Source organism: Leiobunum rupestre, chromosome 9 (genome assembly GCF_980474605.1).
Source record: "Leiobunum rupestre chromosome 9, qqLeiRupe1.1.hap1, whole genome shotgun sequence".
NCBI classification, from domain to species: domain Eukaryota; kingdom Metazoa; phylum Arthropoda; class Arachnida; order Opiliones; family Sclerosomatidae; genus Leiobunum; species Leiobunum rupestre.
Window position 1 is genome coordinate 32,838,629 of NC_143392.1, and position 17,916 is coordinate 32,856,544.

Genomic DNA, 17,916 nt, shown 5'->3' on the forward strand with positions numbered 1-17,916 from the left:
TGGATTTCTTCCGTGAACGTTTAAGTTAACATTATGAAAATGAAGACGCATTTTTAACCATTTTGAAGTACATAATTTAAATTTTCTTGGAAAGATTTTAGCTGTTACAACTAGCAAAGTAAGTAATGTATTTATTATAGAAGCAGCTATCGCTAACTTCAAATAAGCTTCTATAAGTAACGCGTTTTAATTGATAGCTTATTAAATATGTCAGAACGTGATAATCTATAATTATCCGCAAGCATCGTTGTCAGTTCGTATATCTGTAAAGGGTATAAATCGGCCCCGCTTAGTTTGTAAGGGGCGCGCGAAAGTAGCGTCCTGACCTAGATACTTTTGACCCGCTTTGGCCACGATTAATTTCGTAGCGTACAGACCGTATAGATAAAGGTACGGCTGTAGTTGACAGTATTAATATCTCGTCATTCAACAGTACTCAATTAACAGGCTTTACTAATTACAACTATTCGATTTCTGTCAGTTCAATAGCTGATAAAAGCGGACTTATAATCTCCTCCTATAAAATTCTCTCATTTTGAGCCCGCTTCGAATTTTGAGCCTCTTAGAGAGGGGGATTTTGGAGCGAGCTTTTTTCTCTCCATCTTCCTTCATGCCCGCGACCTTCGACGGCTTAAACTACCAGCCTTTTCGATGTACTCTCTACAATATTAGGAGTTAAGACGGAGGACGAGGACTGGGTTCCCGAAAGAGTACAGGGGCTGAGAATAATAATCATTAGGGATGACCCCCGTTTCGAAAACTAATCCCCCTCTCTCTGGTTCCTGTATGCTGGTTTCACCCTTTTGTCGCAGTTCTCATAGCTGCAGCGGTATATTCTCTAAAAACCCCCCCTCCAACGTTTCCATCCCCCATTTATCTCTAAAATTCCTCGCGTATTCCACGCGAGAGAGACGAGTATGCGACGCTGCGATGGCGGGGATCGAGCCGTGACGTAGCGGACGTTCCTCCCCATCCTCGGCCGCTCTCGCGCTTCTATCTCCATCCTCCCTGGATCAGCGCCGAGAGCGCCCCGTCGCGGCCACCGCTGGAAGCGAGCGTCCCCAGCCGGGGTTTCCGGCAGTCGACGGAGTCGGCGCGCAGCATCCCCGCAACTCTTCGGGAACGCGCGTGTGTGTGTTCGGCTTTCGCCAGGCCGAGTCAGCTCAGAGATACGCTCTCCAAAGTTCGTCGGGAGGATCTGGCGCGGGTGTGCCGCCGGCCCAACTCGGATCGACGTCGGAGGCTGCTTCTCTCTTTTTCTTCCTCCCCGCGTTCTCTCCCCCCGCCGAGCTATCTCTCTCCGTTCGTTTTCCTCCCCCGCCAGCTCTGTCTCCATCGCCCCGAAAAGAGTGAGGTTCGCCGTTGCCGTCAGACCAAAGAGAGGGTTGTTGCTGGAATCGAATGCCGTGCGCGGCTGCCGAACACGGCATCGCCCATTCACGACAATTATCGACGGGATATTCCGCCTATTATTCCACGCCTGCTTACCAATTATAAAAAGGGTAACTTTTTTTTTCTATTTACTATTTTTATTACCATCTTCGATTTTTTTTTTAATTTATATATTTTATATTGCGTTGCTATTTCATTTTTAAATTCTTATATTATCGATTTTTCCGAGGCATGATTATGGACTACAATTTTTAGTTCCGTTAGACGAACTTGTTTTTAAAGGGGGAAATTTCACGTAGGTGTTGATATTATTAGACTTTTTAATTTAATTAATTTTAAATTTTACCGTTATATCGTTTCTAGTTGCGCGTTCATTTAATTTGCATTTAATTATCTAGTTTTGCCATTTTTAATTAATTTCTGTTGTTTAAATTATTTTAAATTACATATGTTTCTAGCATTTTATAATTAAAAATTGGAGCTTTGAACCGGTATCGCCAGTAGTTGTAAATAAACAAGTGGAGTAGAGATAAAAAGGGTTAAAACTAAATTAATTTTCACTTCACCAGATGTTTTATATAGCAAAAAGAACTAATTTTTCGCTGAAATTAGTTTAATGTTACAGAGAGTACTTTGCTTAAAGATTTATAGCCTCACGTCTGCGTTTTAGTTATATAAAATATCAATTACGAGAGAAAAATCCATCCATAGTGCTGATGCTACACTCATGAAACACGCACCTTCGCGGGTTCCCGCTGATTTTTACTAAATTCGTTTCGGAAAAGAAATATAGTGTGATTAAATACGGATTTTAAATTGATATTACATCAGTAAAGTATGGTTTATTTATTCGCGAAGATTTAATTTGAGGGCATAAATGTCAACTTATCTCGTAAGATATATATGATATACTTCTGGTTATATCTCATTGGAATGAATAAATTATTACACGTAGTTTTTGCGTTCATTAGCTTTTTATATTTATCCACCCAGAGATCCTAAACAAGCTACTACAAGGATACTATAAATTAAATAAATCGATTTCTTGCTTACAATTGTTGCGCTTAAATGTTCGGATCAGTAACTCGACGAGATTTTGCGTACGAAAAAAGGCGTCCCTTGTATTTCTTGCCTTTTATCTTTCTAGAAAACTGTTGGCAGCGGTGGTAGGGGCTGGTAGAAGTAAAATATGTCAGAAGCGGCTCAGTAGGAGAGATCCGAAGCGAGTTACGTCAGCGTAATATGCCTACGTTCCAGGCGTTCTTCGGCACGAGCTAAGAAGAGAAAGTTTTAACTTTTGACTGCAGCCATCTCTCCTGCCAGAATCAAGCGCGAGCTGCCAAAAATTGCCTCGCTGTTCTTTGGCATAGCGGCAGCCACGACGTCCGCGCGCACCCCATAACGCGTCTCGAACAACGACGGCCGAGGCTTAGTCGGCGCGCCACAGCGCCAAGTTTTTAAACCATCGTCGGAAACTTTCAACGCGCCAATCGACGAGATGTCGAACACTTCGAAATGAGCCGTTATTGACGAGTTTCGCGGCTGGACTGTTCCTTCCAAATTTAGAGACGACTTTGGTTCATTCACTCGTACTCTTTCGTCTTCGTTGTGTGATTTTGTGCGGGTCTTGCGCGTCGTCATTTATGTTGAAGGACGTGAAGTCCTGTGTGGTTCACTCCTAAATGGTGCTGTTGAAGGATTGCCTAGTGCAAGGTAGGAGCCACCAAGTTTGTTACCATCCCCTCGTTCCCTCGTCCCTCCTGATGTTATACCCATTCGTATGGTTTATTGTTTTTAGAAACTATTCGCGACCGAAACGAGTCTAGGTGGCGTAACGGCGCTAGCTTCTCCGAGATAGCGCCTAAGATCTAGCGTCTGCTACGGACAAATTCAAAAGTCACAAGAACGTTTTTACTTAAACAAAATTATCAAAATATAAGCAAACGGTGCAAACTTTATGTTTAAAATGCAAGTAGCATTATTCATAAAGTCAAATTGATGGATAACGATGAGGAAAAACTAATAGCGGCTGCTTTAGCCGCTACCTATCTAGGTTTCAATGGCGGACCAAAGAGGGCGTAGCCATAGTTTTCACGAATTCGTCCATTCAATGAGGTGGAATATAAACTCGAACTCGCTTCTGAAAAAACCAAACCAAAATGTTTTGAAGCAATACGTTTCACCCATGTTATTGTTTTGTTAATTTTCTACCTCATTGACTTTAATAGACGATTTTGAAATATAAAATTGAATTCTTACAACTCACAAGGAGACTACCCGAGGTGGTTATCACCGATTTTGTTGAAACTCGGGGGTTCGGTAGACCTTATGGTAGTATGAAAATTGCCAAAGGGAAAAGTTGCAATGGGCTTTAGTTTTCCCATGGCAACCCAAAATGTTTTTGACTTCTCCATTTGAAAAAGCATGGGATTTTCTCGGATACCCAAATTTTATTAAAATTTAAACAAAATTGATAAATTTTAACCCAAATCATCGATCAATTTTACCCAAAATAGGTCAAATTCATCTTTTTGGGTATGTTTTGAAAATTTTATTTTTTCAAATTTTTTAAGTAAGTAGTAACCCTGTGAAACCGAGAAAATCCCATGCTTTTTTAAATGGAGATTTTTTTGTTTTGAGAGATCAAAAACATTTTCGGTTGCCATGGGAAAACTAAAGCCCATTGCAACTTTTCCCTTTGGCAATTTTCATACTACCATAAGGTCTACCTAACCCCCGAGTTTCAACAAAATCGGTGATAACCACCTCGGGTAGTCTCCTTGTCAGTTGATTACGATTCGCCCAATTTTAACATTTCGACGCAAAAGTAATCAAAACACGTGACCACCGATTTTCATCTGGAATCTCCTATTATCAACTAGAAAGGTTAGAATTTGAATATATCGGTGCCAAATAGTTCGGTTTGAAGTTCCGCTTACAAGCGGGAAGCTCAGTTTGAGGCCAAGCCTCATTTGAAATTCTTCGAAGGCTGGGATCGCCGCTTAATATTTAAAGTTAGCGTTCTGTCGCCAAATTCGATTCCTTCTCATTGTCGAGATTCTCTAGAACGTGGAAGTTTGGGAGAACATTATTGAGCGGTCTGGTAGAGTCTCACCCTCGTCACCCCGATCGGATCCCGTTACCAACCCTTTCGTGTCCTGGATATAGCGAACGGAGACGTGGGGGTCTCTGATTACCTCGCTTTTAGCTAGGGGGCGCTTTCAAATTATCCAATTCGGGATTAACGCTGTGAAGCCACTGTCTCCCTGTATTGACGGAATACTCCTCGTCTATATAGTTGGCGAGTTTCGAAAACTGTCTCCAACCGATTTCCGATTCGTTGATCCCTCCCGAATGTATGGCTTTACTTAATCCACCCGCTGACCGTTTCTTCGAATGAATAACGTAAAAGCTGAAAGGCGCCGCCTGTTGGTTCGCGATTATCAATTTGTCAAAACGTACGCCTAGTTCGCGTTTGCTACCTTGATAAGATTATAACTGGCGTTGTTATTCCTAGCCACCGTGAGATGTCGCTGCCTTCTGAATTTTGATTGATACGGGAGGGATTTTCCCGCTTAATACGAACGCCTATTGGTCCCGGATTATTGTAGTGTTTAATATCTATCGAAGCGTATATCCTTCGTATCTCACCCGTCCGAGATTCTCCAATACATGTTTATGTAAAATTTAATCAACTCTATTGTATATCTTGGAAGCGCGTCTTCTCGTGACGTCATTAAAACGCTTCGACGTGATTGGCTGAATTAATTGCCACGCCGTGTGTCGTAGCTTCCTATTGACCCTATAAACTGTAGTTACCAGATTCAAATGTATTAAAATATTTAAGGAATTAGTCCATCTCGAATAACTCATTTGTTCAAATAGTCTATTGCGATTTTTGCCTACAGTATTGATTATAGGTGTTAACTTCTGTAAACATTTTCTACTATATAATCTTGCATTCCTTGGTACTTTCCAGTTATTGAGCGTTTTTTAAATCTAAGTAAACATACATGAGAAATAAATCAATTTTTAAAGTGTAATATTTACTTTGTCAATTAGATTTTCAAAAGATAATTTCGATAAAAATTAAGAAATCATAGCCCAATTAAAAATGACAGTTTTTATCTAGGTGATGCTGGAAGGTTATTCTGTAACAATAAAAATGCGCGTGTGGAGAAGGGGCGGATATCGAAATATCAAACTATCGATTGTGTAAGTTCAATTTTAAGTAGTGGCAGCTAGGAGCAATTAACACAGCACCCCCACAAGGAGATCGCAACCCGTCAAAAGTCGTCTATTTTCCTGTGTACAATTTTCATTGGTTAGACGCTTTAGCACCGGCTGACATCGAAAGGGGAAAATTAGGAAATTGTCTTCCACCTTTCCGTAAAACGTGCAGCGTAAAGGGTCGTTGCTCCTAGCCGACACCACATCGTACCTTTAGCTATGGATTTTTTTTCCAATTTCAAAAAGAATTAGTGACGTATTATCTACGTCATGCTACCATTAAAATACAACTACAAATATCAAGGAATTCATATTTAAAAATTCTGAAATAATTAATATTTATTAATAGCTCTTTCTATAAAATAATACATACGCATACATGTATAAAAAAGTGTTATTTTTGGAGCGCGCGCTTCCTAATATTTCCGTGTAGAGGATCTCGTGCGTTTTCGCTCGAGCTCAACAAAAACAAAAATATGCGCGCGCTCTCTAACTTTAACTGCACGATGATTATAAAAGTCCTTTATGTAACCTTCGCGTCAGTATTTTGCTAAGTTTAAAAGTATTTTTGGTTTTGGGTGACTGGAATTTTCATTGTCTAGGTTTTGTATTTAAAACGTAACCAAATGATTTTTGGACCCTTACGAATACGTGCTTTTATTGTATTTTATGGTCGGAAAGGGTGGAAAGTGGCCCGGGTCTAAAATGCCGTTACTTCATAAGCGTAAATGAACGATTTCAGACTGCTCGATTTGTCGAGAATAATGGCGAACTCATTCTTTAATTTTCATTCCGCGTTTAAGAGGTTTTATCACGTTCTGTTCCCGCAGTTTTAATGGCACATGAAACCCTCCCCTGGGCGTTCAAAGTCTTGGTTCTTAAACTTAATATAACGTAAGTAATATTTTTCTTAAGATAAACCCCCCAAAAAAAATCAAAAATATATTTCTACGGAATAAATTTTACCAAAAAAATAAAAAGGGTAAAAATACTGCAAAATTTTGAGACACAATTTAATTTGGTTTTCACCCTTTGACGCAATATTTTGCGGTTTTTCTCAGCGGCGTAGCATTTTTATAGCTTTCCCTATTTTCTAATTGTATTTTACGGTGCTGAGATTTCTGACACGTAGTTGTTTTAAGACTGCTCTTTGCTTCCTTCATTTCGTTACTTTATTATTATGGCAGTTTCTTACAAAACTTTTTTTTTAGTTTTTCTTACTCGGCAAAATCGCGCACCTTGGTGCTATTCTGATTTATATTTAACGATGTACAGTTTTTTTTCCTCCATCCTCTTACCCTAGGAATCCCCTCATTCTAGCTCGTTGAAATCTTATTTTAGATATTTTAATACTTTTAATATTAAATCTTGTAACATTCCCGCGAAAGGAGGGAAACTTTTGGATGCCCAGGAGAGTAGAAGATGGCAGGGGGGGGGGGGAGAATTTATGGCGCTGAAAAAGGCACGTAACATATTTGCAGAGACTCCTAGCGGCGGCTTTCGGTTTTAAATTTTAAGCTACGTGGCGACGAAATCGTTCATTTTATATTATTTCGCCACATGAGATTCACCATTTCTCTTGTAACTTAGACACTTTTCGTCGACACCACTTGTATATTTATTTAATGGAAATTTGCGACTCATTTTTCGCGCTGCAACGAATTTCAAGGAAAGAAGCCATTACGGACAACGTTTGGCTGATTTATTCTAATATTTAAATATTGCTTTGTATATTTGGCTAGTCTGAATAGTCATTTTCACGTTTCATTCAATTTAATTTGCTTTTTTTAATATAAGTGTACTTATTCACGGGAACTAATTTAATTTAAGAAATAATTAGAAAACGTAAAACATTCTTTCGAAAAGTTGTAATTATATTTTTTATCAAACATTAAACAAATCAAAAATTAATTATGTGGAAACAATTATTGGTATCCCTTAGGATAAAATAGCGAAATATTTGAATCCGGTTACAAACTTTGATTAAAAATGTTTTCTAAGAGTGAATGGAGAAAACTTGATCACATCATTTTGGTTATATATTATCAGATCAGTTGATACGGGTCGAAATGCAAACCAGATAGTTAAGCCCGAAACTATCAAAATTTTAATTACTGTTTATTTTATTTTAATTTCTTTTGCACAATATTATATATACTTAAGCGTTTAAATCAGAGGAGGGACACTGAATTTAGTGATATGAATTAGTTCCACTCAGATCAGATCAGATCAGCTCAGTTTAGATCAGTTAGCCGTTGGAAGCCCTAAGAGAAATGTTTTTGTTGGCCAAGTTTTGAAGAATTGTTTTTTTTTAATCATCATATTTTATGCGCAACAAAAATTCAATTTATTTTTTACAAACTTGAGTCAAAACCTGCTCTTACCAACAATGTCGGGGGGAAAATGTTGCTCTTAATTTTATTTTTGAGATCTCTCGTATTTAACTCTCAATCATTAAACTTTAATTAAATTAGAAAATGGTCCATTTCATATCTTTTATTTATAAATAAAGAGTCAAGCTTAAATAGACCATTTTAATAATACAAGTTGAAATTAGTTGGCGAATATAAAATTGCTAAAGTGGAAATTGTGGAGATTGAGAACGCTATAACATACAAAGAGTTAAATAAAAGACCAAAAAAGTAAGCCTTAAGTAAAAACAATGCATTACTTAAGCTGATAAATTTATTAAGCCACTTTTAAATTGTATATTCACCGAGTTATTTACCTTAATAAAGCTTAGTTTCCCCCCAATTTGTTGTTTTTTATCTTTGCATTTTACATCGTTAATAATAAATATGTTTTAATAATATACGCAATCTTGGATATTCCCCTAGAAGTGGGCTTAGCGATTTTTACGCGGGAAAGGCTATCAAATTATGAAATTGATTTTTAGGGGTTTGGTAATATTGACTTAACGATAAACGCTTGTAAAAAATCCGGGTAGGTCTCGAGATAATTAGGTTTCTTTCGACGGAGGATCAGTACTCGCGTGACCTTTGGAGGTCATTTAGATCGCACCAGGCTCACACCCTCACTTCGGGACTTAAGTGCCGTTACAGTCGGGTTCTAGTGAATTCTTTTTTTCGATCTTCATCCGAGGCGATGCGAAGTCGGTCCGACCTCTCGCCGGTGTTTTCGACACGGTGGGCGTGCTAGGCTCCCGCTGGGTTAATTGGGTTTTCAGGGGGGCCAATCTACCCACCCTGATTAGCGCTTGATCAGACCCCGTAGTTTCGTACCGAGATAAAATCCGGGTGAAGTCTGTATAGAAGATTCGGGATAAGCCGGGTGATCCGAAATGCGGGAGGACAACCACCATCTTCCGATATTAAAGAAGGATGAAGATGTAGAGTCGTTCCTTCTTGTCCTGGGAAATGATTCGTCTGGCCTCTCCCGTATCTTTATGGATGGTTATAATTGGCTAGTAAGATGAAGGGCGTAATTACAAATGCACTAATTAGATCAATTAGCAGCGAAAGGTAAAGAATTAAATCATTATTTCGGTAGGTGTCGCCTTTCTCTCCTCCGAATTACGGGTTAGACCGCGACACCAAAATTTGAGAAGGCTTTTTGCGTCTCCTAAAGTGTTTGGGAAATGCTGATTTCCAGAATCATTTCAAACTAAGTATTGCGGAGAAATTATCCTTCACTCGTAGCCGTTAAAACAAAACCACGTATCTTTTCGGTGGCCTTTTTGAAAAAAAATGGATTTTTATAATTTTGCAGGGACTTGTGAAATCGCGTGTTAGGTTTTTACATGTGAGTTAGTTTTATAGTTAAATAATTTCGTTTCAATTTTGAATTTATGAGGATTTTAATTTAAAAGTATTTTGCTAAAGGGGAATTTTTAGAGATACGTGGTTTCGCGTCATGAAGTGAGATAGCAGCTTAAAATAAGCGAGATACGTGCTTTTGCGCGAAATTCCTTGTGAATATCAAAGATACGTTTAAATGTTTTCTCGATTTAAAAAAATAAATCCAATTGCAACCTATTAATGTTTTTAATGTTAAATACGTAAATTAGGGTGTAGAATCTAAATGTGTCAATTTTTACAAAACCTCGTATCTCAAGTTACGTGGTTTTGTTTTTAACGGCGACGCACTGTTCGGAGCTTCTGTTTATTAAGTCAATCGTTGGTCAAATATTTATCCGGATATTTGGAGTATTGAAATTTGAATAAAAAAATTGAACTGCCTTGATTTGGTTAGTTAAGTGAAAAACCGAGAACCCCTAGGTAATGCTGGGTCATGGATTCAAGGTGGACAAACTTGGCGTCGCTGAAGTCGATTTCCGGCGTAGTTTCATAGAGAAGCTGGAGCATTCACGTTCATTTTTGACAAAATGGCGCCGCTGTTGTCGGTGAAATGAGGAGGCTTTGTAAGTTTTAGCCCTTTTTTATGAAATTGGTTCTTTAAAAGTTTAAGTAATGGTAATTAACCATTGTGTTAAGTAAAAATAACCAGTAAGCCACGTATGGCTGAGGTTTTTTAATCAAATTCACTGGAATTCATTTCATTTCTATACTTTAAAAAGTATATGTTTAATATTATATAATTATATATATTATACTAATTATGAACCTAGTACGTAAAAAAAGTACTTATATTAATAACCACACGTGTATTATTTTTGAAAACTGCCCCGAAAAAATTTGCCCCCAAAAGGACGTAGGTCCGCGATCGCGCATTTTTCCAATAGGGGGCAATAGTGGTCGGGTGTTAGCGCTGTTGGACGGGTTTTTCGCATAGGGTCATGTCCTGGATTTATCATTATTTGGCCCATGGTTGAACAGAATTCTTCTTTCTAGGCGCTTCTATAGAACCTGCATATAATTTCATAACAAGCTTATGCGAAACTCCGTTGTAGTTTAACTAAATAACGCGTCGACGGTATTTCGAACTTGACTTGTCGTAGGGACAGAAGCTCACGTTCTTAACCGCAGGCACTTAACCTCCTAAATATCGCTCGTTAAATTGGTAGCGTGACCCGAAGCGTAGGCATTTGACGACGCTAATACTTGTAGACCATAAACCGATTAAACAACGTCATAGACGAGCTCTAAAGTTTCGGAGAATCCGACCTGGCAATTTCCATAAATTATATTTAAACTCTTTACCTAATGATGAAATTTGTGTCTTATATATTAACTAACGTAATCGCGTCGCTTATGGGAGTGTAGGCCCGACTCTAACCTAACTTGACTCGTCGATCGATTTTCGGACCGTACATGCCTTAATAGCGCGTAATAGTGTAGTAATTGATACTAGCTAGAAGGCAGTAACGGCGTCCCATTAACTCTATGGCCTCCCGTTCCTCTCGCGTTGAGGATATGACGAGAGGAAAATAGAAAGAATGGCCCGGAAAAAGTAAGATTTCTCATCCGCGCATCACGTTCAGCGCCAGAGACTAAGGATGGAGCTTTTCGCGTCTCGTCCGTTCTTTTTATATAAATAGAAATAGCGCGCTAAGCCTCGGTTGTTCGTGCGTGATCCTCGGTACAGTTACGTCTCTCTCCCTCCTTTATTACCGGCATAGAGTGACCCGAAAAACCGCAGATAGCCCTAATTAGGACAAAGGCCTAAGAATCCGTCCTCAATCGTTCCTCCTTTTCCTTCGCGAGATTTCTTCGGCCTTAGAGGGCGCTTAATGATGGCCAGGGACGAGATCCCGTACAGTCTTTGCTCGCCGCGTCCCACCCCTCGGACGTCAAACGGACACGAAGAAAAAGAAACAACGTAGATGTTCCGCTTGACCAACGGTATATCGGTATACTTGTCACCGGTCTGCCGCTAACACGACCGGAAAAGAAAATGCGTCTGCGGTGTCCGATATTGTCGCGAACCATTGTCTCCATTGTTTGGACGCAGACTGTACTTAATTAGCGGTTTTTGACAATACTATCGGGTGGATTGTAACATTTCCGAGGTGTGTAGTTTTGCGGTTGCCCAGACGCCAAAATGAAGGGGTTGGCCACTGTGTTATTAGTGGGTTTTGATCGTTGGGTTTAAAAGAGTGGCCATCTTATTTTAAAGGGAAACGAAAATTATTGTGAAATCAGAAGTGTGTTATACATGTTACGAAGTTCATAAATAGAATGCAACATATGGACGGGTTAATCTCGGGTCAATGATGAGGATTAAACACGCTACTGAGGTCACAAGCAGCCGAGAAGTGGAGTTGAGGATGCCCGCCAGGCTATTGTCGTCACAAGCTGCCGAAGGATGGAGGTGGAGATGAGGATGCCCACTTGGCTACTGACGTCACAAGCTGCGGAAGGATGGAGGTGGAGATGAGGATGCCCCCTTGACTACTGACGTCACAAACTGCTGAGAGATGGAGATGACAATGCCCACGTTGCAACTGACGTCACAAACTGCCGAGAGATGGAGATGAAGATACCCGCGTTGGCTATTGACGTCACAAGCTGCCCGGAGATTTAGGTGAGGATGCCCGCGTGGCTACTGACGTCACAAGCAGTCGAGAGATGGAGATGAAGATACCCGCTGGCTATTGTCGTCACAAGCTGCCTAGAGATGGAGGTGAGTATGCCCGCGTGGCTACTGATGTCACAAACTGCCGAAAGATGGAGATGAGGATGCCCGCGTTGGCTATTGACGTCACAAGCTGCCCAGAGATTTAGGTGAGGATGCCCGCGTTGGCTATTGACGTCACAAGCTGCCCAGAGATTTAGGTGAGGATGCCCGCGTTGGCTATTGACGTCACAAGCTGCCGAGAGATTTAGGTGAGGATGCCCGCGTTGGCTATTGACGTCACAAGCTGCCCAGAGATTTAGGTGAGGATGCCCGCGTTGGCTATTGACGTCACAAGCTGCCGAGAGATTTAGGTGAGGATGCCCGCGTTGGCTATTGACGTCACAAGCTGCCCAGAGATTTAGGTGAGGATGCCCGCGTTGGCTATTGACGTCACAAGCTGCCCAGAGATTTAGGTGAGGATGCCCGCGTTGGCTATTGACGTCACAAGCTGCCCAGAGATTTAGGTGAGGATGCCCGCGTTGGCTATTGTCGTCAAAAGCTGCCGAAAGAGGGAGTTGAGATAGACCGCGTGGCTACTGACCTCACAAACTGCCGAGATATGTGGCTTAGTCTGGCTATACAGTGGCATAATAAGTCACTAGATGACTTGGGCCTAAGGTGGTGCCTTGGGTATTAGCCTAGCTGATTATTATTTAAAAAAAAAGAGAGAGAAGCAACAGCTCTACGTAGAATTTCCTTATCCTATTCCAAATAAGTACACGCTTGTTTCATTATTGATATACCTTCTTTATTGTATATAGTATTAGTTTAAAAATCACTATGCGTATTTGGCCTCGCACAGATTGGTAAAATCAGCAGAAGCGTTTGTGAAAGGGGACAGATACTTACTTTCAAGTGATTTATTTTATATACTTCTGGTAAAATAAATATAGGTTAGCTATATTAAACTCGCGTTGGTAAGGTACAGCCGTCGAACGTTTGCTGTTATACGTTCCCAACTATTCATTTAGGCCCGCCGTTAAAGTCTAGTCCGCTTTGAAAAATGATCGATCCGACATACGGAAGATTGGAACGACAAAAATTCCGTTTCTGATTTCCACCCCTAGAGGGCGCAAACTAGGGAAATTGAAGGAAAACGTAACGATTATATTAATCGCGTTTAGCCGTAACCCTTCCTTCTAAAGAATTAAAGAGAGATCCGCTCTCGGTCTTCTTTCTTTCTTCGGGCTTGAATTCGTAGTTTTTGACTCTGGAAACTGCTCTTCTTTTTACGGTGAAAGTTGTTGAAGAGCATTTTGGAGTAGACAAAGAGACGAAGAAGAGATGTAAGGAGGAACGGGAGGAGAACTATCCTCTTCTTTCCATCTCACTTGCCGTCAAAGAAAAGGCCGAAATTCGAAAATTCGAGAGGCGATTTCGAAATGGGAAAAAGACGGCCGCCCCCAAAAAAATTCGTGGAGGGAAATGTTCCCTTCTACGAAACACGAGAGAGAGAGAGAGAGAGAGAGAGAGCTAGGGGTTGAAAACGAAGAACGCTTGGTCCGCAATAACTGTTGAGTCGCTGCACGCCACTAGCGCCACTCTGGCCGTCTTAGGAACTCCCAAAAAAGCGAAGCGGAGAATCGTCGGGAGGAAAGTTGGAAGGGTTTAGCTTTAAACGCATTAGTACTCCCTCATCTAACGCGTTTACCATATTTTCCAAATGGTTATTTACCAAATTGACTGCGCCCCTTTTTTTCCAAGAAAGCCTTTTCTTGGTTTTCAGTTTTTGGTTTCTCGAATAACAATAATGGTTTTGGGTTGGAGGTTTTCGTAGAATTTCTCTCTTTCAGTTCAAACTCGAGCGCTTTTTACGACTTTCTGATATAATTTCTCCGATAAACCGTAAACAACTCCAATAAAGAAACGCGTGAAATTGGATTTTATTATTTAATGATGTAAGAGTAGTTTCCTTTCTAAATCTACACCCTAAATGTTAGCGTCGCCCTGAACACCAACCTGACCGCGTTTGTAGATCCAAATATTTTTAATTAAAATTTCGTAGATCAAATTTTTCCTATATTTCATATCTTTAAAGGTAAATTAAATAACAGAGTTGCCACACGTCAGGGAAAAGTCAGGGAATTTAAGAATGGACCTAAAAAGTCAGGGAAATGTCGGGGAGTTTTTAGAATTTCTAAAAAGTTAGGGAAGAGTCAGGGAATTAAATTTTATCTTGGCACTTTTTTAAGGTTATTTTTTTACAAATTGTATGATTATCATTTATTTCCTTGAAAGTTTGGCTAATTTTTTCAACATTGCAATAACCTTTTTAATGAAATATAAGTTCATTAAAATTTATTAACTTCTGATAAAAGTCAAATATAAAATAAAAATTTTGCCTTAAAAAGTCAGGGAAAATCTCTTAAAATGGTCAGGGAAAACAGGGAATAGTCAGGGAATTTGAATCTCAAAATTTTGTGGCCACCCTGAATAAACTCGAATCTAATATTAAATATCTGTTCGAATGAAAATTTCACGAGATATGATTAAGGATTCCCGATTTCCTTCTAAGTCGGTATGAGCACGATTTGAATTCCTAGATGTAGAAACCACATTCATTTCTAGCGAATTACAAATACCTACGTTCAAACACGAACCTTCAGGAGCTCCAAATCTTTGGTCTACCAGTTAACCAAGTTGAGAATATGGTAGCGAGAGAAACGAATGATCGGTGAACTCCATCCGGGGAAGATCCCCACTTCGACAAGATGGTTTCGGTTGACGTTAAGAAGTCGGCCTCGGCGGGAAGACGATGGCGAACGGCAGTAGCCATTCAAGAAGCGTTAAAAATGCGTGGATGCCGCTGGAGAAGTGACGCTTTTGGCCGGGAAGCGATGCCGATGGCCTACCTTCTAATGGTGCCTCTCCGCCATCGATTCCTCCCTCCCTCCCTTCGCCCCGGGTTTATGTTCGCCACCGAGACCCCGGAGTATTTTAGGCTCGTTTTGTACTTACTCGCCCCCCCCCCCCCTTTTAGCGCGCACCCTGGGTGCGGAGTCTTTAACTTCGGGCTTGTGTTTTTTTTATGTATTTGATGAATGGGTCCTTTAGAAGCGCGAGGGATAATTCAACGGGAGGAAGCGGAACCTACCGTAACATTTTTTAACTAGCATCTTTGTATTTACGTATCACTTTTCCCAAGTTACGTCGCAGGATTCACGGTTTTTAATTGTTTAATCTAACGGTCTTTATAAGTAATTTAACTGTTAATCGGAAAATACCTTCAAGGTAGAAAACATGATTTGTAAAAATATAAATGTTTTATTTATAATCTTGAACAATGATGCGTGATGTAGTGGTAAAACCTTAAGGGGGAAGACTACAGTGGCCATTGTCTACTTTCGCGCTATTTCAAGCTGAACTCTTTTAATTTTGTATTTTAACTTGCAAAATTAATATTTATGTGTAAAACAGCCTCTTGTTTAGTGACTAAAATAATTTTTAAAATTTTAAATTTAAAAGTAATTAAGTTATTACGTTTTAATTCGGACCCCAGAGCTAAACAAGTTGGGCAAGCGCCCAAACTACCCTTTAGTTAGGACCTTATATCTCGTTAACTATTAATATTATAATTCTCAAAATTATTTTAAGCACTAAAGGAAGGTTCAGCCTAATAAGAAAAATATAATTCAATTATGCAATTGTTAAAACAGAAACGTTCAGCTTGAACGAAAAAGAGGCTTTTACTGTATTCTTCCCCCTTAAAGGTAAAATATTGATTTCGTAAAAACTTAAATGGTTGAAATTTTACATATTTCAACCAGAAATATTTTTAAAAGTAAGCAACTCGATTTCGTTCTAAACTTTAGATAAAATAAAACCTAATTCAAGGTTTGTACTGTCTTTTGGAATTTTTGTTATATTCAACTTTGACCCCGTTTTTTGAAGTACGATGTAAAATTTATGTCTAAGAAAGCTCTTTTACATAATTGAATGGGGAAAAAGCGAACGTGCAATGGCGGATCTTCCAGATATTTGCAACTTTAATCACTCGGTGCGAAACGCCAGAGTCGCTTAGGTGAACGAGCGAACGGAGAACGCTGACTTTACCCTCCTTTCCGAATTTCCCTTTAGTGTCGGGTCAGGAGCTTCCTTCGAAACTTTAGTTCCGTGTTTTGTTGTTCTCTTTTGAATGGAACGGACATTCGACTTTTAGCGTCCGAGCTTTAGTTGTCCCAGAGAGGCCAATGCGAGCTTCAACTTCATTGGCTTCTTTTCCCCCCGAGACGAAACCCACTTTTCTTTTTGTTCCGGAGCTTCGTCCTTTGGCGATGTATTTTTTATACCCACTTTGAGACCTTTTAGACCATGGTACGTTGTTCCAGAAGCTTAAATCCTTCCATATCCTCCACGGCTTTCGCCTTGGCTTTTGCTTTGCCTTCCGAATATTGGAAAAGGTGAGGATTTTGGTATTTAGGATTGGTAGCGCATTTGAATGTTATTAAAATATAATTGTAATTTTCAATTCCCGCGATTTTCCCATTTACTTTGTCCATTCACTATTTAGCGATACTCGCGACGGTGCTAAAATATTTAGAAGCGGTTCTTTCGTAAAATTAAAGGCTTAGAATGTTTGTATTGGCAGCGAGTGTATAAGATATCACGCATTTCCAAATATTTAAACGCGAGGCAGATGGTAAATTTCGAGAACTCCAATTTAGCTCGTTTATAACACGACAAACAAGGAACGAGATTCGGTAAATATAGTCTTAATCTTCGATTTTTCCTTCCAGCGGATCCTTGTATTTATTACCAGAGAAAGAGGAAAAATTGTAGGGGGCGCTCTTTCCTATATTTAAGCGCTTTGACGGACGTCTTGTTTGTTTCTGAACGCTAGCTAAAAGCCATCGTTGGAGTAAAAACCTATCCTCCATCCTCACGAAATCGAGAGTCTGGGAAGAGACAATACCGAAGCGCGTGCGGAGGACGTAGTTCTTCCTTTTGCTTTTTACTTTTAGATCTATAAATGTTGTTTCTTGCCGTAGGAAGGAATTTCTATCCAATGCTCGAGAAGAAATGGCTTATTCTTTATTTTTTCCTCTTCCCTCCACCTCCTCATCCCGGTCCTCTCGTCTATAGTGTCGCCCCCTTCTGGGTGACTTTGCAGTTAAGGGAGACCATTACAGCGCGCGGAAAGCGGGGTTGTAAAAGAAATGACCATTCGCCGCGCTATTGTCGGTTTTTCAGCTTTTTGCTCTTCCCCACCCGCGACTTTAAATGTATCTCGAAGAATTCGATACTGCAGTTGAACGTCTTTCGTCTCTCGGCATGTATTTCTTTTCCGTTTGCGTCGATCTAAGGATCTCGTTCGCCGTTATTTTGTTATTCGATATTGCAAATATATTCCCGAGGATATTTTAGCGATGTTATATGGGGTGTTTTAAAAAATGGCATTTTTATCCCCATCGACCTACATTTTGTATCGCTTATCATCAAGGATAAATATATTCGAGTTTATGATATTTTTAAAAATTACTTTTCAGTGAGGAAATATTTTATCCGTACTCCCTTTTTAATTTGTTGCGTTTGTTTATCAGTCGAAAGGTTTTTTCTTAAAGGGGAACGGCCAAGCTTTTCCAAATATGGCCTTATTTCCGTATCAAAAGATTAACAAGACGTTCAATATACTAACACGTACCCTTTTTTGTCTTGAAAAAAAATAGCTTTTGGCCCAAAAAGTTGAAACGAAAAATAGCGCCGGGTGTTTGGGTTTGAATTTTCGCCGCCATCTTAGGGGCTGCCGCCAGCGCCCCT

At 39.8% G+C, this 17,916-nt stretch overlaps 1 protein-coding gene across 2 annotated transcripts in view; it reads left to right on the forward strand.

Annotated features, from left to right (window-relative positions):
• Nucleotides 1–1,091: 1,091 nt before the first annotated feature.
• LOC149927179 (uncharacterized) overlaps nt 1,092–17,916 on the forward strand; it is a 236,737-nt gene continuing 219,912 nt past the window's right edge. Inside the window, exons 1-2 of one of the 2 annotated variants that reach the window (XM_090158820.1) lie at nt 1,092–1,502; nt 2,540–3,105. In XM_090158820.1, coding sequence (XP_090014946.1) covers nt 3,075–3,105 — 31 coding nt within the window. In that variant the 5' untranslated portion in view covers nt 1,092–1,502; nt 2,540–3,074. Of the gene's footprint in view, nt 1,503–2,539; nt 3,106–6,498; nt 6,517–17,916 lie in introns of those variants that run through there. The other variant, XM_090158821.1, reaches the window with a different exon arrangement.